General features: G+C 33.5%; 1 protein-coding gene across 1 annotated transcript; it reads right to left on the minus strand.

Moving 5' to 3' along the window:
- Positions 1 to 10406: 10406 nt before the first annotated feature.
- LOC117908490 (ABC transporter C family member 3-like) lies at positions 10407 to 16631 on the minus strand. Its single transcript, XM_034822097.1, has 10 exons — positions 14132 to 16631; positions 13811 to 13897; positions 13122 to 13733; positions 12849 to 13013; positions 11966 to 12260; positions 11650 to 11864; positions 11263 to 11568; positions 11046 to 11109; positions 10726 to 10965; positions 10407 to 10641 (listed from the first exon to the last, which is right to left on the minus strand). Exons 1-10 carry the CDS (start codon positions 16466 to 16468, stop codon positions 10517 to 10519), a joined length of 4446 nt encoding a protein of 1481 aa, XP_034677988.1. The 5' UTR covers positions 16469 to 16631; the 3' UTR covers positions 10407 to 10516.
- Between the last annotated feature and the right edge of the window lie 4778 nt (positions 16632 to 21409).

The following is a 21409-nucleotide window of genomic DNA, read 5'->3' on the forward strand; positions in this document are numbered from 1 at the left end:
AGCTTTGACATCCCAATATTTTGCAGTTCCTTGGTTCAATTGTGCATGGGGAAGAGATGATCCTGATTGCAGAGCATTTGTCAAAAGTAGGTTTTATTATGAATCTATTGTGTGGTCCTTTCCATAACCTTATTTATGGAATTGATTAATGATATATCCTATTTGTGGAAGCTTAATATTAGTTTAAGTTTAGATCATTATTGTGTGCATTGTTTATATGGTCAAATTATAAAATTTAACATAGAAAATTCTATAATTTGGTTTAGAATTTGATTTTGTTTAGAGTTGGTTTAAAATATTTACTATATGATGCTTAGTAGTTAGAAATTCCATTGGCAAGGATAAAGCTGAACAGAATTTGCATTGTTGCCTAATAGTTGGGATTAGGCCCAACGGATTATTGTCTAGCTCTACTGCTTGTATAAACTAGTATCAAATTAAATTAGGCTACCCAATTTTTAACCTGTTCCTTAAGAGTGTTATTTGTACAAAGTAGGCTTAGTTTTTAGATTTGCGAGCTTCAAGAACTAGGAAATATGAGAAGACCAATTGTGCTATCTGTTTGTTAGATAACAATATTCTTGCCTATATTTGCATAATCCTTGTAGCTGCTCACATACTGTGTTTTATTTTATCTGAATGGTTGTTGGATAAAGTTAGAAGCACAAAGTGGTTGCAGGGAAGCTCTTGGATTTAGGAGGTTCAAAGGTTTAGAATTCATGGTCCTATTTGTTTGGGGGCTTGTTAAATAACAATATCTTGCCTATATTTGCATTATCCTTGTAGCTGCTCGCATAATCATGTCAAATGGTTGGGTAGACTTTTCAGAGATGCTTGAATTGATTCTTGACCATTGAATCTTTTTTGTCCACACAAAAATTTCTATTATCCAATCCAACCTCTTATTTTTGTTATTCAAACCAGCCTCTTAATTTTTTTCTGTTTTTTCTATCATTGTACAAGTTCAACAAACCTCTAGCAAAAGTAGCCTCTTATTATTTTATTAAGGTGCTATTTTATTTTATATCTTTGATCAGTGTTGAAGTAGTTATTAACTTGTTAATCAATTAAATGGTGTTACGTGGGATCTTATTCTTATTTTATTTTTTATTTTTTATTTTTTAAAGGAAAGGAAAATCTACTGAAATAAATATATAAATAAATAATAGTGTAATGGTCTTCAAATTCAAAACATGAACCCCACTAATGGAGTGAATTGACATCCAGGTTGCATAAAAAATGCATGTAACAGCTAAGATGAGTGGGCTAATTTTTAGTATTTAGTATTGAGTTATTTTATTTACATCTCAAATTTTCCAAAATATATTGTAAACATCAAAGATAGTTTTATTATACAAGAAGATCTCAATATCTTATTATGTTTTACCCTTTTTCTTTGCTAAGGATGTCTTCTAAAATTTTATTAGTTTTTTTTTATTCTCAACTCTTTGAAGTATAAATTTTTGTTCACATAATAGAATGAAAATTGTTTTTCTATTACTACTTTCAAGATAAGATTTTCTATATCATACATATAGTCTTATAAGCTATTTAATTATATATTAATTTTCATAGTTCTCATATATGACTTACTTTTTCATCAACTTAATTATCTTATGAACTTTTTAATGTTTTTAAAATCATGTCTCTTATAGTATAATCTCATGATGATTGTATAGCATAACTCTAGTACTTTTATTTTTTCCATGGAACAATATGTATTTTGATCCATCCACTTATTAATATAAATGTTAAGGTAATGCTATTTTCTTTCTAAGTTTAGCTTTTCAATGCTCTTTGTGGGGTGTATTTCCATCTATTAGAATTTCCAGTCAACCATTTCTTAAAGTTCATTGAAGTTGAGATACTCCTAATTTTAGGAGCTCGAGGACCTCTCTTCCTTTTCACACATTTTTTTCCATTATTAAAATAATTCTCTGTGTTAAAGAATGATAATCCAGGTTGTAGTAAATTAGAAAAACATAAATCTTAGGAATTGACTTAAATGTTTATTCAATAATTTTGTACTTTTAGAATATTACCAAAGTAAACCAAGTGGAGCATAATATGGTACAACAATGAAAAATATTTATTTATTTTATTTTTATTTTTAACTTTAAAGTTTAGGTTAGTAAGCAAGCTTGAGTAGTCTAAATTAATTCTATGAAGGTCATAGTTTCAATAATGTTTATTGGTTGTTATATGTATAATTTAAAGGTTTCTTTTTTTCTTTTGTTTACATGTTGCAAATGAAATCAATATGATCTTCAAGGTGTCAAAAGAAGAGAAATTGTCATGTAGAAGAAAGTGATTCCAGAAATCATGAAGATTCCGTGAATGAACTCATTAGGAGGTTGAACTAGGTTTTTGCATATTATGGTTTATTTTAATGGTTTTTTTTCCTTAGCTTTTGTTCTTATATTAAAAGAATTGTAAATTATAGTCCAATAATTTGTATGTAATCATTATATAAGTAGTTATATTAATTGTTTATTTTAGGTAATTGTATATTAGTTTTTGGAAATTTTAATTGGTAAAGTTTTATTCAATTTTATGGTGTAAAGTTGTTTTTTCTTTAATTTAATTATAGGAAATTCATTATTTTAATAAAAAATAAAATCATTTTTTTATTAGAACATGTTAAAAAATAATGTTTTTATAGGTGTCATTGTTAAAATAAGTCAAAGATGATGCTTCTATAAGTGTCAAGATTGACAATTTTGTAAAAATTCTTTAATAGAAAACACTTAGAGATGACGCTTTTAGAAGGGTCATTGTTAACATTAATCAAATATGACACTTGTTAGAAGTGTCATAGAAAACATAAAATCAAATATGGCGCCCCTTAGAGTGTCATTGTTGATTGAAACCTATAACGACAGGCTAGGAGATGACACTTGAGGGAAGCGTCATCTTTTGCCTTTCTTGACACTTAAAAAGCGTCATTATTCCCTTTTTTTCTTGTAGTGTTGATTTGTCTTTGGATTGCCACTTTGGAAGTCGTCTTGCCTAATCTAATCACACTTGAAATATGATCATTAGTTCTAAACCTTATTTTGTTATCATCAAAATCAAGATTAACCAAACATTGGTTTCACATGGATGAACTAGCAAATAATTAAACTTTCATACCAAATTTAAAGAATAGAAACTTACTACCTTGGAAAGACATCACCTTTTCTTATCATCCCTTTCTCCCGGATCATTTGTGATTTATTATTGCATCTCCAAAGAAAGGATTAGCTCAAATTAATGTAAATATATTGAATTAAACTAAATCATGAGAGATTTTATTGAAAACTAAATGATTATAAAAGTTGTATCCAAACTCAAAAGTTTTTTTTCTTTTTTAATTTTCTTTCTCTATTCATGAAGAAATTTATGGTATTTATAAAAAACCTAACCTAAAAACATAAATAAAAGTGCTAAAATGTCCAATGAGAAGCAAAAAAGCCGAATGGGGAAAGTCTCAAAGTGAAATTTTGGAAATTATAGTTTGTATAAAAAATTTCGATTCCTTCTTAGTGGTGTCAAAATGCATTTCGATAAATGTCTAAACCTTATAGGCCTCTAGCATGCTTCTAATGTGGTATTGGGTTGATTATGACATGTATCATAATGTATCTTTTTGTATTATGATGTATTGAAATATTGCATCTTATATCAAAATTGTATCTTAATGAATCTTTTTGTATCTTGATGTATTGAAATGCTGCACCTTGTATTGAAATTGTATCTCCATGTATTGAAATTCATTTTGATAAACCCTGAAATTTTTTGTATCTTTAGAATGCTTTTGTAGGAAAATTTGGATACCTCCACTATATTGAAATGTTTATCAAAATTAATCTTTCGCATTGAAATGCATTTTGATAAACTCCTAAACTCACTGGATCTTTGAGAGGTTGAGGTTGGTGATTTTCAATACCTTATTGTGGCATTGAAATCAATATTGAAATGCATTTCTTGTATCAAAATGGTGTCCTCTCATCAAATTGTGTATCGCCTGACATCAAAATGTATTCTAATAACACTCCAAACTTATTGTGTTTGGATTGACTCTACTCCCTTATATTGAAGTTGTTAGGACAATGAGTCTTCAATGTATTTTAACAATTTTGTTTCATTCTATTTTTGGCCTAAGAATATTTTTAGATAGTGACTTACTCTCCATTGAAGATCCAAGGTTGTTGTTCATCCAACCAAAAAGTCACAGGTATATCCAAGAAGGTTTGACTTGTGACAAGTTAGGTAATTAAAGAGAATAAAGTAAATCAATATATTTTTTATAAAAAAAAATAAAAAGGTTTGTTAAACGACAATTTGTTTGTTTGTTTGTTTTTTTTTTTTTGAAAAGATATGTGATTGAATTAGAAGTTTTAAAATTGAGTTAAAATCTCTTAATTATTTTTTTTTGACAACTTTGGGATTTTATTTTTAAGAAAGTTGATATTTTGTTTTTAAGAAAATTCTTTTCTTAATTAATTTTTAGAAAGTTGATATTCTTTTTTTTTTTTTTTAAGAAAATTATTTTTTTAGTTAATCTTTAGAAAGTAGATATTTTATTCCATTTCCAACCATTTTGGGTTTCAACATTGATGAGAGAGACTCAACCTAGCTTGCTTTACCCTTCCCAATCTCTCAAGAAAGATTCAAAGATTGAATCTTGGGTTGTTGGAAGATTTGCATTCCTTCAATGAGGCTGAGGAGTATTCATTAGAGTAATTGGAGATTGTTACATGACAAACATGGATCAAGTTGTAGATATTGAAAAATAAGTCTTAAGGGTAAAACAATAAAGTAAATCTATGTAACTTGATCTCATATAATGGATTTAGATTAGAGGTTTTAAATCTTATGATTTTATTATTATTATTATTATTATTATTATTATTATTATTATTATATCTCCATAGTAAGTGTGTGAGTTTTCCACAAAAATTATTGTGTTCTTTGCGTGCTTGTTTACTTTTTTGAATATTTTGGATATTTTGTTAATCCTTGATAACTTGCGAGTTTAATTAGGTTAAAAACTTTACTCCCTTTTTAAATTTAGTTATTAATTCTTAATCCTTATATTATAATTTTTAATTACACTCATGCATCCCCTGTGTTACCCTATTGGACCACGATTTTTTAGAAGTGATGTTGAAATCCACTCTTACGTATCAAAATTCCTCTTTTTCGTTGCATTTCTCACTAGATGTAAACATTGATCCTCAATTTGAGGCTTAGCAAATATTTAAGTTAAAAGATAATGATATGCACTCAAAAGTTATTTAAAAACTTATTTTTATATATGGAAAAACATCAGTTTTGAGTGCTAATCAACTATTGCATATGGGATTGTAACTGCATTTTAGTTGTCGTCATTGTCAAGCAAGGCTTTAAGTTGAAGTTTTTGAAGAGTGCATCACGTGGGCTTGCTGGTTCAGATATCACCTGCATTTTCAAGACCAGAATTTGACCTCACAGTTTACTCTACTATAAGCTTGGCGAAAGATGATGACTTGTTCTTTAGCAATCTGGTTGGGGTATCGTTTTCCTCAATTAGCCCTACATCATCAACATTTCTAGGGAAATAAATCAAGAAGAATGCAAATGAAGTTAAGAGTGCCATTAGTTCATGTTAATAGTACTAACCATGATCCAGAAGTAGAACTATGTCACTATCAAGAACAGAAGTAATTCGATGTTCAATAGTTATGACTGTAGAATCGACAGAGTGTTGTCTAACGGTTTGCTGAATCAAATTATCTATGGCTGTATCAATTGATGCAGTAGCTTCATTAAGCACTGAGACTTTGCTTTTCTTGAGTAGAACTTGTAGAGAACAAAGAAAATTGGGAGAAAAACTTCTGTCTTTCTCATTCACCTTGATTATCTTATATACATGAGAGTCCTAAATAAGGTAAACTCCTAAAAGAGTACAATAAGAAATCTTCTAATATAGGAAAATATTAACAACAAATATATACACAATAATATTCTTGAAATTATGCCTAATATTTCTGAAATTATGCCTAATACTCTCCCTCAAGTTCGAGCATGAATATCCAGAATGCCCAACTTGTGTAAAAGAACATCAAATTGATTCGTGCCCAAAGCTTTTGTTAAAATATCAGCAAGTTGAACTGAAGTATGAACATATTTGGTCACGATATTCCCAAAGCTGATCTCGTCATGAATAAAATGACAATCAATCTCAATATGTTTTGTGTGTTCGTGGTATACTGGATTAGCAGCTATGTGCAACGCTGCCTGACTATCACAATAGAGACTCATTGGTCCAAAATGATCAACACCAAGAGATCTTAGCAAACCTTTTAACCACTTTAGTTCACAAGTAGTGGTAGTCATAGACCGATACTCTACTTCAGCAAAAGAGCGAGATACAATTTGCTACTTCTTGGTTTTCCAAGAAATTGGAGAATTTCCAAAGAAAACAAAATATCCTGTCAAAGATCGTCGAGTTAGAGGACAGTTAGCCCAATCAAAGTCATAATAACCATAAAACTTCATATCACAATGGGCACTTAAAAAGATGTCGTGTCCTGGATTGTCTTTCAAATAACGAACAACATGCAGAGTTGCTGCTAAATGATCTTGCTTCGGCTGCTGCATGAACTGAGCTAGAATATGAACATAGTAAGATAACTCAGGACGAGTGATGGTCAAATAAATAAGGCGACCCACCAAGCGCCTATATGGAGCTGGATCCTTCAAAACTGGACCCGTTGCAAGTGCTAGTTTATGATTCTGCTCAAGAAGTGTCTTGGCCGGTTTAGCTCCCAATAAACCAGTTTCAAAAATTATATCCAATGCATATTTCCATTGACATAAGAACAAAGCCTCGGAATTCCGAGCCACCTCAATCCCAAAAAAATACTTCAACTTGCCCAAGTCTTTCATATGAAAGCATTGGTTTAAATAATCCTTAAATCTTTGAACAACTACCTCATCAGTGCTTAAAATAATAAGGTCATCAACGTAGACCAGAATATTCATCTGAACAGTTCCGTCTTGGAAAGTGAAGAGAGACTAATTGGAGCTTGATTGTTGAAAACCAAACTTTTTCAAAGATTCTGCCAATTTAGCAAACCAACATCGAGGAGCTTGGTGTAAACTATATAAAGACTTTCGCAGTTTACATACCTTCCCGGAAGAACTGGAAGCAAAACCAGGTGACATTTTCATGTAAACCTCTTCATCCAAGTCACCATACAAAAACGCATTTTGCACATCCATCTGATGCAAATTCCGGTTCTTTGCAGCAGCAACAACAAGAAAAGTGCGCATAGTAACTATCTTGCCTGTAGGAGCAAAAGTCTCATGGTAATCTATTCCTTCAACTTGATTATTGCCAAGGATCACTAGTCTCGCCTTGCAACGTTCTACACTTCCGTCGGATTGGTATTTAATCTTATAAACCCACTTGCTTCCGATTGCTTTCTTCCCAGGTGGTAGATCGGCCACAATCTAAGTCCCATTATTCTCAAGAGTTTGAATTTCTTTTCTTATTGCATCTCTCCAACGTTCTTCTTTTACTGCTTCTACATATGTAGTTGGTTCATGTCCTATGGTAATATTTGCCAAAAAAGACCGATGCATTGAAGACAACTTATCATAACTGACATAATTTGCTATAGGATAGAGAGTACCTAAGGAATTTGATTGGAACGGTGAGCGCACTGAGGAACCTGATTTGATGGTGTGAGTCACATAGTCCTTCAAACGAACATATGACACCTTAACTCGTTGTCTCCTTCCAAGAGATTCCTCTACAGTATTATCCTCTTCCACAACATCATCCTCTAAATTTCCCTCTTCAGCACTAACATCTGCATTGGTCAACTCCCTTTCATCACAATCTACTTCAATACCAGCACTCTAATTGTGTGTTATATAGACATTTAAATCATCAGTAGTAACATCCTTATCGGCGAATGGAAAATTAGTTTCAACGAACACCACATCATGAGAAACAAAATATTCGTCGATTTCCAAGTCATAAAGTCTCCATCATTTCTTATCAAACGGATACCCAACAAAAATGCATTTTCGACTTCGACTAGCAAACTTATCCTTGTCTTGGTTCAAATTGTGACTATAACACAAACATCCAAAGATTTGAACACTCTAATAAAATGGTTTCTATCCAAATAAAATTTCATAAGGACTTTTTCCATTTAACAGCACAGATGGAGTTCTATTGATTAAATAACCAGCCGTGAGAATACATTTGCCCTAGAATTCAAGAGGGAAATGTGCTTGAAATCGCAATGCTCTTGCCACATTCAAGATATGGCGATGTTTTCTCTCCACTCTCCCATTATATTGAGGGGTACCAACACATGAAGTTTGATGCACAATCCCAATCTCATCAAAATATTCTTTCAGACACATAAATTCTCTACCATTGTCACTACGCACAATTTTGATGTCTTTCTGAAATTGTCGTTGAATCATTGCCATGAATTTCTTAAGAACAAGACCTACTTCATTTTCCCCATCCAACAAATATATCCAAACAACACGAGAGCAATCATCCATGATGGTTAAAAAATAAAGTGCACCATAAGAAGCTGGAACTCTATAGGGTCCCATAAATCACAATGAATTAAATCAAAACATTCTTTGGCTTTATTTTCACTAGAAGAGAACATTTCTCTTGTTTGCTTAGCTCTAAACCACATTGGCTCATCTGAAGCCTTGAGTCAAATTTACAAAACATGACATTGTGTTAATATTGGTTGGTGCAAAAACGCATCGAGCTTCTTTAATATATGCTTTTATCCAAAAATGATTAAAGTAATGTGTAGAGACTTGTATTTATAGGTTCAATATGATATCAATTTTAGTGAATATTTTTAAAACTAAGAAGATCCATTTGGATCTAGTATAATATAACACATCATCAATATTAAATTTGGTTCCACCAAATAAAAGGGTAGTCGCTCTTCCAGAGCTTTGAGTTAAGTTTACAAAACTTGATATTGTGTTAAATATTGGTTGGTGCAAAAATGCACCGAGCTTCTTTAATATATGCTTTTATCCAAAAATGACTAAGGTGAGCTACCTATATTCATAGTTTTAATATAATATCAATCTTATTGAATATTTTTAAAACCAAGAAGATTCTTTTTGGATATGGTAGAATATAACACATCATCGATATTAAATTTGATTCCACCAAATAAAACAATACCAGTGGCTCTTTCGGAGCCTTGAATAAGATTTATAAACCTTGATATTGTGATGATATTGGTTGGTGCAAAAATGCATCAAACTTCTTTAATATATGTTTTTATCCAAAAATGATTGTACGTAGTAATGTAAATATACCTTTATTCATAGTTTCAAAATACTAATAACAATTTTAGTGAGTATTTTTAAAGCTAAGAAGGTTCCTTTTGGATTTGATAGAATATAACACGTCATCGATATTAAATTTGGTTCCACTAGATAAAACATTAGTTGCTCTTTGAAAGGCTTAAGGTAGGTTTACAGAAGCTTATATTGTATTAACATTGATTGTTACAAATGTTAAGTTCAATAAATATTTTTCATCTCGAAGAATTGCATGTGTTACTGTACAGTATCTAAACATACACCTTTATGATGTGTTATGTAATTAGTCAATTTATTCTTATCCATTTCTTCTCTTGAAGTTGAATGTAGAGGTCTCAAAAAATGAAAGATGTTTCTTGGTTCAGGTTTTTTTCTCTTGGTGCTCTAAAAAACAGGGTATCGTGGCACAATCCACAGCTGAAGCAGAGTACATTGTTGTTGCTGCTGCTACAAATCAAGCACATTGGATAAGAAAGTTGCTAACATACTTAAATATGGAGCAAACTGGGAGCACACAAGTCTTTGTTGACAATCAAGCTGCAATTTCAATTGCAAGTAATCCAGTATTCCATGGAAGGACAAAACACTTCAAAATCAAGTTTTATTTCTTAAGGGAAATACAACATGATGGAGAAGTAACTTTGGTACATTGTAAAACAGAAGTACAAAATGCTGATATTCTAAGAAAAGCTCTACCAAGAGCTAGGTTTAAATTTCTCAGAAAAGACTTGGAGTTTGTAGCTCCCAGGTCAAGAAGGAGTGTTGAGCAAAATGCCTTAATAGCTACAAACATGCTGGAAGACGTGTGAAAGTTGTTTTGAACTGAGGAAGCTTAAGAATCTGTTAAGAAGGTTGCTGAGGTGTGAAGAGATGCTGAAATTGAGGCTGCAACCATACAATAACTTAGTCAATGAAGTTGTTAGAGTTTCATGGAGCTGTTATGTTGCTGTTGTGTTTTATGGGAAATAGCTGTTATGTAGCTGTTGCTATTTTATGGGATATAGTTGTTAGTTCCAGCTATTTTTGGTGCTTTTCTATTGTTTTCTGTTGCAAAGTTGTGTATAAATGTTGCATTGATCATTCAATAAGAGTAGACATTTTTCGTAGTCTCACATATAGTTTTTGGTTGTTGCTTCCAACACTTCTTTCTAAAACCTACGCTAGTTCAGATATCACCCGCATTTTCAAGACTATAATTTGACCTCACGGTGTACTCTGCTACAAGCTTTGCAAAAGATGTCGACTTGTTCTGTAGCAATCTGGTGGGGGTATCGTATTCCTCAATAAGCCCTGCATCGACATTTCCAGGGAAATAAATCAAGAAGAATGCAGATGAAGTTAAGAGTGCCATTAGTTCATGTTGATATTACTAACCATGATCCAGAAGTAGAACCATATCACTATCAAGAACAGAAGTAATTCGATGTGCAATGGTTATGACTGTCGAATCGACAAAGTGTTGTCTAAGGGTTTGCTGAATCAGATTATCTGTGGCTGTATCAACTGATGCAGTAGCTTCATCAAGCACCAAGACCTTGCTTTTCTTGAGTAGAACTCGGCCAAGACAAACCAATTGCCTCTGACCCATGCTCCAATTCTCTCCATTCTCAATAACTGCCAAATGCATACCAACATTAGGAGACTTATATGAGGTTTCTATTTAGATTTTATGTTAGCATGGCGGGAGAAATAACCTGCAGTATCTAGCTTTCCTTCTTTTTTCCTGACTTCATCTCCAAGCTGGCACTTATCCAGAGCCTGAACCAATAAGTTAGTTAACAACATTGCATTTATACAGTATTAAGAAATGTAGCGAAGGAAACTATATTTCTACCATATTAAGAAAACATAGTAGAGGAAAACTGCTTGTCTACCTTACTTAAGTATATCAAAAGAATAAACAAAACCTACCTCCCAAATCTGTTCATCTGAGTACTCTTCAAGTGGGTCAAGGTTGCTCCGTACAGTCCCTTCAAACATGGTTGGATCCTGAGGGATAATGCTTAATCTGGACCGCAAATCATGTAGTCCAATGGAAGAGATGTTGGTACCATCTATCATAATCTGACCAGCGAGAGGTTCAACAATTCGAAAGAGGGTCTGTATGAGGGTTGATTTACCACTGCCAGTGCGTCCTACTATGCCAGTCTTCATCCCTCCTGGGAAAGTGCATGTGAGACCTCTCAATACAAGTGGCATGTGTGGGGCATAGCGGACCTACATCCACATTCACCATCATCAAACATATGGACATTCCTCTAACCCTCTATCATGATGCAAGAAATAAATTGAAATTACCTGCAAATCCTGAATATCAACTTGTCCATGTGAAGGCCAACAACATGCTGGCCTGTTTTCTTCTATGACAAGAGGAGGCTCACTTGGAATGGAAGTGTATTGAAGTAATCTCTCAACTGCTATGATTTTATTCTCCATATTGCAAAGATTCCATATTACCCAAGCTTGTAACATGTTCAAACTAAATCCATATATCACTGCTAGGCCCGCAATACCTTTAATGGATGTTGAAAAGAGTGTTAGTAATTCTCCTTTGCCATTTGCTATACAGAGTGAAATGGATAATCAGTGAATATACCAGATCAGAGCTACTTACCAGGATCAATTACTCCCTCTGGAACAGAGATTAAGAAAACCAAAGAGAAGGCAAATGTAACAGAAGATAGCATATCCAAGCGGAAGCATAGCCATTGCATTGCACCAGCAATGTTGAAGTTGGGCCGCATATACCCATCTATCAATTTCATGTTTGTGTCCCTGAATCTAGATTCTTGATCAAAGCCCCTGATGGTCATAGATCCTGCTATAGTTTCAGAAAAATGTTGTATTACCGGAGCTATGCATACTCCAGCCAATCTTACCAGTTCTCGTCCTGAAGGTATGTAATATTGCTGCATAATTATAATTTTGTAAGAACCTTTTGCTTATATATGATATAAGTCTAAGCTTTAAGGAGTACTGAAGAAAAAAAAAAGCGAGAAAAATGGTTTTGGAGATGATAAAAAAATAGAAATACATTACTTAAACATCACATCTAAATGGCAAAACCCTGCAGTCTAGCTTGCAGCCAATTTCATTACCCATATCTGAAAAATGAATGGGCACTCAAAAACCACCATATCAATACTAAAGAAACTTTCATTCTGAGGCCATGGTAATTGTCATGGTAGATTCATATTGGCTCCTCCTCAATCTGCAATGCTTGTGACTGAGTCCCAGCTCGGCCAGATCAGAAAGTAAAATAAACATGCCATGAATTGTTTTCAGATAAGGGTAATGAAATTTATACCCAACTCAGTTTATGCCCAACATGGTTTTGTACCTACTGGCATTTTCATGGACAGATATGATTGATAATCTAATTTGCAAGATTAAGAGAGACAGAAGGTGATTGTAAATGCAGAGCATGAGGTGTCATGTGAAAAAGCCATGTGTTGGCTTTAAATAACAGGAGGTCCTAACAAGTTCATAATGGTTACCTGATACCAGATGCAGGTTGCAATCACAGGAATAAAGACAACGAAAACCTGCCATGCAATCTGTGACATAACTGCAATAATTCCCAGGAGCTGAATCAGTGAAAAGGCAAATGCTCCAACTCTCTTTGCAATGCTTATATCGATGGTACTTTGGTCTGTAGAAGCCTGGAAAAAAAAAAGGGAACGATCAATTAAGTGATATTCCAACACTCAATTTGGTCACTGGGGAAAAATGCAAGGCAGCAATAGATATGTATTCATATTTTCACTTACTCTGTTTAGAATTCGTCCACTTGGGGTAGCATCAAAGAATGACATCGGGGCACGGAAAACGCACAAATGCATTTTATTGAAGAGTATAGTAGCTGTCTTGTAACCAGCTGTTACAAGAAGCATGGCTCTGGAAAGGACGCAGAAAGAACTTCCAATAGCCAAAGCTACATAAACAATTATGATAGTAGAACCTCTAACTGCAGGTTTCACATCAGCTGACACGGGACTTGCCCAAGCCATCCAATAATTGCTTCCAATCTGAAGCAGCTGAAAGAGAATCTGTGACAGCAATATAAATGGCACAAGAGCTCCCCCGTATGCTGTCCTGATGTATTTCCAATAAACTGATAACCCAACTTTACCTTTCTCTCTCTCCTCTTCTTGAACAAGCTGACCTTTTGGCCCATTTATCTCCTCTGCTGTACAATTTTGGCCACCTTTGTTTTCTTCTTTTTCTACTAGTTCAGAAGTACCACCAATATTACCACTGTCTACAGAATTGAGTGCTAACAAAGCTTTCTTATGTGCATCCACAAGTTCCATAAAATCAGTTCCAGAGTTAAGAATTTCATTGTACTTTCCAGCCTGTGTAATCCTTCCATCTTTCATGACCTGGAGGGATGCTACATTTCTTAAGTTTATCTAATGGAAACATAAGGCATGGAAGAAAAAACATGGTAATTACTCACCAGTATGAGATCAGCAACAGGTAAGAACTCTACTTGATGTGTAACATAAATCACTGTCTTTGTACCCAAGAGACCCAGCAAACATTCCTGTTATACGAAGATTATTTACAATTACAATCAATGAAAGGCCCTTTTTTTATTTATTCCAATAAAAAGAAAAGGAAACAAAACAAAGGGCAATGACAGAGCAAAGGTCCCTGATTGAACATACAAGGATAGCTCAATTTCTACTTAATGCAATGGCATTGTATAGATAACATGTTTTATTTCATATATATATGTATATTGATCAAACTCAGGCTTTTAGAAGAGAGAAATTACCTTAAAGAGATGGGTTCCTGTATGAGCATCCACAGCACTGAAAGGATCATCAAACAGATAAATATCAGCGTTTTGGTAAAGTGCACGTGCAATCTGTATTCTTTGCTTCTGGCCACCACTCAAATTGATTCCCCGCTCACCTATAACCGTCTGATCACCAAATGAGAGAACCTCCAGGTCCTTCTTTAAGGAACATGCATCAAGGACCCTGTCATACCTTTCTCTGTCCATTTCCTTGCCAAACAAGATGTTCTCTTCTATCTTGCCACTCTGTATCCAAGGAGACTGAGCAACATAGGCCTTTGTTCCACACAGCTTAAGGATACCAGATATCTTAGGCACTTCTCCCAACATACAAGATAGTAAGCTTGACTTGCCTGAGCCTACAGTACCACAAACAGCAACCCTCATGCCACGGCACACCCTCAAATTAATTTGCTTCAGTGTTGGATTAGGGGAAGACAAATCCCAAGAGAAATTCCCAGCCGAAATCTGAATTGCTGTATCAGAACTACCTTCTGGAAGCCTCTCAATAACATCACTCTGCAGGTCATCCAGACAAAGAAAGGATGCAATTCTGTCAAGGGAAACTTTAGTCTGAGCTATCATTGAGATTAGGTCAGGAAGACCATGGATGGGTTCTTGAAGTATCCTGAATGTTGCAAGTGAAGACACGATCTTCCCTGATTCAAGTGGGATCCCTATAAGCATGCAAGTTCCGAAAGTGACCACAGACACAAACGTTGGGGCTCCCCAGAAAACAAAAGTGGTCATGGCTGAAGTATAAAGATATTTTTTCAACCAATCTGTCTCATTCTTCCGAAGGTCAACAATTTTAGACAAAAACTTCATCTCCCATCCCTGAAGCTTGAGAATCCTCATGTTTCTTAAGATCTCAGCCGTTGCCTTCATCCTTTTATCTTTTGATTCCATTAACTTGTCCTGAAACTTCTCTTGCCATTTCCCCAGTGGAACATTTGTCAACATAATAATTACAGTTGCAAAGAAAGCTGCAACGGAAGCTAGGCCCAGGTTTTTATACAAGATTAGCAAGGCTAAAGTAACTTGCACAATCACCATCCATGGATCATGCATATACCGACTGAAATCCCCAATTCTCTGCGCATCAACAGACATGATATTAATGATCTCCCCAGTAGAATGACCCTGCTTTGACTGGCAGGAAAGAGTCAAACCCTTGTTGTAGATCATTGTGATCAGTACTGCTCTGATCCTAATTCCAACCTGCTGCAATCTAAAGAACCAGTGCCTCACTGAAATGCACTCAACAAGCTTCGCAACAAAAAATGCCATAATCAAAAGATAGCCTTCATATTTTATTTCCCTCCGCCCATTGAGATATTGAACAAAGGTGTCAATGAGATAGGGCCCAACATAGGAAGCCAATGTGTTTAGAAGTACGAATAAAGCCGTCAATAGGATTTCTGCCCAGGATGCGAAGATCAATGCTTTCACCAGCTTAAACGTGGTCACTCCACTACTTCCACCACTATCACACTGGAGCTTATTTCTAAATTCTGGAAAGACCCCTACAATACTGTTGCTGGTATCGAGCTGAGGAACATCCTCAAGGTCTAATGTTTTCTTGTTACCCTCAGCAATCAAGGGACCCATCCAAGAGAAAGTAAGTAGGCTAAAAAATCCAGCTTTTGAAAATGGGGTCACAGCTGCTTCCCCCTTGGATTTATCAGACTCTACTCTACTTATGCTGGTACTACCATTCAAAAGGGGTTCCCTAAGAATTGATTCCTCACCTTGATTCTTTCCCAAAAACCCGGAATAGCACAAGAACAGACCAGTTATGATGTAGACAATGTCGGGCACCAAAAATTGAACTTGTAGGGACTGGTGTTTCATAACAATGTCTATAACAAGGCAATAACAAGAGATGGAGAAGTAAAATCCCCACCAAACTCTTAACAAAAATGAGAACTTTGGTTCAACAGAACCGTGGAATTGAGTGTGCAAATATACACAAACTGCTCCCCAGGCAAGTGTTCTGAGCACTAAATCCAAAAGGGTAACCAGCTTTTCATCAGACCAGCCATTTCCATACCAATAAAAGTAGTTCAAAAAACACAAGAAGAAATTCAACAGTGACAGACCCTGACAGCAAGCAAACGTTTGCTTATAGTACAAAAACCTAGTCCTCTTACAATTTTCAAGAGCATCCATCTTGATTCTCTTGCGCACCCATGAAACAAATAGGAGAAGCAACAAAACTAGATGCAATGAAGCAGAAAAGGCACGTAAAAAGACGGGGTTTAGCAGAAAACCAAAGCCTGGGTACGTAACCATGGCTTCGAGACCCACCATTTTTTGAGAATCTTTGGCTTCTGTTAAAAGGGTATTTTGGAGGCCTGCTTATGAATTGAAGGTGAAGATTTTTGGTACTTTGTTAAATGTAGAATAAAATGGGGTGTCACTGGTTTTAAAAGTGTATTCCACTAAGAAAGTCAGTCAAAGGATGCATGCTTGGGCGCGGGATAACTTGGCAGCCAAGCCTCAGTTGACGGAGAAAGCAAAGAAGCTTGGCAGTTATACAGAGAGATAACTTTCAGAAGGAGATAGAGAAAATTTTCTTATTTCCTTTTTTCTTTATTGGGAAAAATTATTAATTTATTACAAAATAAAAGAAAAATAGAAGAAGCATAAAAAGAAGTTAGGAAAGAACTTTGAGGTGTGATTTTCATTATCTAGATCTCCTATTTATATGAGTTAGAAAAACCAAAATTAAATATAATATTTAATTCTTAACAAGGAATAGAAAAAGTCTTTAAGGATATTGGTGAGATCATTCACAATTGTCCTTATATGTTTATAACACCCCCACTAGAATAACCATCACTATTCAACAAGAATTAGTTTGATATTGATTGTTAGAATTGCCTTGTTAAGAACTTTGTTGGTAAAACCCAATGAGACAAAATTTGGACGAAGAAAGAAAAAGTATAGTATGCTAACATTCTATAATGACGCTCCCCCTCATGATAACATGAATATGTTGTATGTAATGGTTTAATGTTAAGACTTATAAGTTGGTGTATTTCGATTTGATGTACAAACATTTTGAATGTTGTTGCAGTAAGTAGGGCTTTTGTGAATAAGTTTGCTAGATTATCACTTAATATTATTTGTTGAACATTGATTTCACCATTCTTCTGAAACTTGTGTGCATAGAAGAACTTTGGTGAAATATACTTGGTTTGATCATTTTTTAATATATCCTCATTTGATTTGTGCAACACACGCAATATTGTCTTCACATAAAACTGTTGGAGTGTATTTCTTAGAGGATAATTCACAAGACTCTCAAATATGCTTTATCATAAATCTTAATCATACATGTTCACGAGTAGTTTCATGAATTGCTAGTATTACTGAATGATTTGAGAAAGTGGCTACTATTGTTTGCTTAACCGATCTTTATGATATTATAGTACTCCCACAAGTAAATACATATCTTGTATGAGATTGAGCTTTATAAGGATCTGAAAGAGTATTTGCATACCCATCAATTGCGATTTTGGTTCTTTTGAATGATATACATAGGTCCATATCACTTGTTCAACAAAGGTATCACAATATATGTTTAATCTCATTCCAATATCTTCTAGTTGGGGTAAAATTATATCTTGCTAGTAAATTGACAAAAAAAGGTTATGTCTAGTCTATTATAATTTTCTAGATATATTAACATACCAATTGCAGTACTTTGGGACCAAGTAATTTTTTATTTTCTTCTTTAAGACGAAACAAGTCTTTGTTCACTTCAAATGAAAGCACTTTAATACTTTCTCTATATATGTCAACTAATGGACTAACACACCATTTAACAATGCCAAATCTACAAGCTACGACAATATCTTGTTTTTCTTAGATCTTTCATTTCAAATTCCTTCTTTAAATAATTGGTTGATTTATTTAAGAGTTCCTATAAGATTCAAATTATCTACATATACTGCAATGATCAGAAGCCCAGTTTTTTTATATTTCTTAATGGAAACACATGAACAAATTGAAACATATCATTCTTTTAACAAATACTTGCTCAAACGATCATACCACATGTGCTCAAATTGCTTTTATCCATATTTAGACAGTTGTAGTTTGATTAAATAAATGTTTCAAGGTTTTGAATTAGTTGTTTCAAGTAATTTGAATCCTTCAAGGATTTTCATATATTTGTTGGTATCTCTAGATTCATATAAATAAGTTGTAACAACATCCATGAGACGCATATCTAGTCCTACAAAAGACTATTAAACTTATCAAGTATCAAAATATGATTGTGTCTATTATAGGGGAATATGTTTCCTCATAGTTTATATCATGTCTTTGTCAAAAACCTTGCGCAACGAGTCTTACTTTATACCTTATGGTTTTAGTGTTCTCATTATGTTTTCATACAAAGACCCATTTATATCTAACAAGCTTTATGTTTTTAGGTGTTTGAACTACAAGTCCAAATACCTCTTTCTTTGCTAATGAGTTTAGCTCTATTTGAATTGCTTCTTTTCTTTTTGATCAATTTGTTCTCTTTTGGCATTCATCCATAGTTTATGGTTTTTGATCTTCATCATTTCTTATGATGTCCATAGCCACTTGAAAAGCAAATATATTGTCAATGATAATGTTACAGTAGTTTCGTGTTTCTCCGATATAACTCATTAAGTTCTCTTCAATTCTAAGCACTGATATTCTTTTAAGGGACAATTGATTAATCCACACCTCTTTAGGGGCTACCTATTTATGAAGTTGGGTCTCATCATTCATTTTTGTTAATCATTTCATATTTGTAAGCTCTTCAAGAGTACCAAGCTTTTCATATATTGTTTCAAGTGTTTTTTCTTTTTCTATGAATCTATCATTTGAACCAATAAGTCTATCACACTTATGTGTTTCTTATATTCACTTGTCATGGCATTCCCTAATGGTTCTATAAGGGCATTAATATGTGTTGGGGCATTTACAACTAATATATGTGACTTTGTCACTTTCTTTGTATTTGTGAAGGCATCAGGTAACTGATTTGCAAGTCTTTACACATAAATAATCCTCTAAACTTCTAATTCACATTGCCTCATACAAGGACTAAGATGAGACAAGGAGGATACATTCCATGTTATGTTTCGCCATTCTTTTGGATTTGACTTGCCTCCCCCTAATGGCAAGAAATTATTTTCATCAAAATGACAATTCGCAAAACAAGTAATAACATCACCAATTAAAGATTCAAGATAACAAATATTGGATGGAGAATTAAATCCAACATATATACCAAGTTGACGTTTAGGACCTAACTTAGAACATTGAGGTGGAGCAATTAATGTGAACATAGACAACACAATAAAAAATACATAAATGTGAAACATTTGGTTTGTAACCTAAAATAAGTTATAAAGGTGAAAATTCATGATTAGTTATAGGAATGATCTGAATTGAAGTTGCAACATAGAGAGTAATGGTTTGCAATCAATTGTAAAGGCTTGATAAGATATTCACTTAATCCATCCTAAGTATGAGTATGAGCAATAGGATGCTCAACATCAATACTAACAACTGTCATATAATAATCAAGAAATGTTTGAGAGAAGAATTCATCAACATCGTCAAGATGAATTGTCTTAGTAGGATGCTTAAGAAATTGTGCCTTAAGTTGAATCATTTGAGCAAGTAACCTGGTGAAGATAACATTTCTAGTTGAAAAAGACAAACATGAGACCAACAAGTTGAGACATCAATTAAAATTATAAAATAACAAAAAAGTCCACTACGTGGATGAATATACCTACAAATGTCTTCTTGAATGCATTCTAGAAAGGTTAGAGATTCAAATACAAGCTTAGTAAATGATGGTTTGATAATTAATTTGCCTTGTGAACATGCAACACAATTATAATCATTAGGTATTAGAATTTTTTGGTTCTTTAAGGGATGCCCAAAAGAATTGTGGATGATAAGGCACATCATAGAGAATCCTAAATGATGCAAGCATTCATGCCAAAGCATAAAAGTTTTTTAGTCATAAAAATTTTGATTCATGACACCATATGATTCAATGGGTCTGTATGTTGTTTGATATAACCTACATGAGAAAAAAATGAAGTTTTTCCAAGATATTCTTTTTGTCATAAATAACTAAATTAATGAGAAGATATTCATTACTACTATTATTCATAGGTTCAATATAATATCCATTTCAATGAATATCCTTGAGACTAGGAAGATTTTAATTGGATTTAGTAGAATAAGGAGCATCATTGATGTAGATTTTTGTTCCATTTGGTAAAATAATAGTTCTTTTGAAGCCTTGAATTAGGTTGATGAGAATTGATATGGTATTAACATCAGACGTAGCTAAAGTTAAGTTGGAAAAAATATTTTTTATCAAAAAATATTGGGTGTGTTGTGGTACAATTTGCAAGACACGCATCTACATTGGATATCATATGATTTATCATGGTGTGAGGGATCCATATATCTTCAAATATAAATAAAGAAAGTCATTTAGATATGAAATGATCATATGTCAAAATAAAATATGAAATAAATTGTAAAAGATGTATATTATAGATAATGTGTTCCAAAGAGGATGAGATAGTAAAACTATTAGCAAAGAACTAAATAGGAACATAACATTTAATCATAACAAACATTTTTATAACCAATTAGATGCTTAATTTTTCCACTAGGATTCTCAAAAAAGTTTGAAATATCTAAATGGGTTAAGTTCACTAAGTCCTCATCACCAATGCAGTTCATTTCAACCTCATTTCCTTTTACTTTTAATGAGGCTTGATAAAGGTCAACTAAATGTTTTAAAGTAGAATACGTACACGACTAATGTCTTTTCATACCATATCTATAGCCTTCATTCTCATGAGTATGTTTGCTTTGTTGTTCCATTCCTTCTTCAAGTCATGCCTTTAAATTATTTCACTTATGGTGGTTTGAATTGTTTTTCTACGCAAACAATGACTAAAACCACTATGGTGCTAGGAATTGTGCCTACCATCACCTCGATTACAACCACAACCTTGATTTCAACCTCATCCATCCATGTCCATGGTTTCGATAGATGTGACATTGGCTTCAAGTAATGACACATGCCTAGTGGGATGAGGTTGATGATTTTTTTAATAAAAGCTCATTATTTTGCTCAACCATAAGAAGAAATGAACTCAATTTAAAATATTTGGCGAAACGATGCTCTCAATATTATTGTTGCAGGAATACATTTGAGGCATGAAAAGT

Source organism: Vitis riparia, chromosome 19 (assembly GCF_004353265.1).
Source record: "Vitis riparia cultivar Riparia Gloire de Montpellier isolate 1030 chromosome 19, EGFV_Vit.rip_1.0, whole genome shotgun sequence".
Taxonomy (NCBI): domain Eukaryota; kingdom Viridiplantae; phylum Streptophyta; class Magnoliopsida; order Vitales; family Vitaceae; genus Vitis; species Vitis riparia.

Excerpts from the sequence above, each read along its gene's own strand:
- LOC117908490 (XM_034822097.1), bottom strand. The coding sequence starts at position 16,468 with ATGGTGGGTCTCGAAGCCATGGTTACGTACCCAGGCTTTGGTTTTCTG. Across the intron at positions 13,898-14,131 it reads CAGGAACCCATCTCTTTAAG|GAATGTTTGCTGGGTCTCTT; the intron begins GTAATTTCTCTC and ends TTCGTATAACAG. Across the intron at positions 10,642-10,725 it reads GGTTCTACTTCTGGATCATG|GGCTTATTGAGGAATACGAT; the intron begins GTTAGTAATATC and ends ATGTCGATGCAG.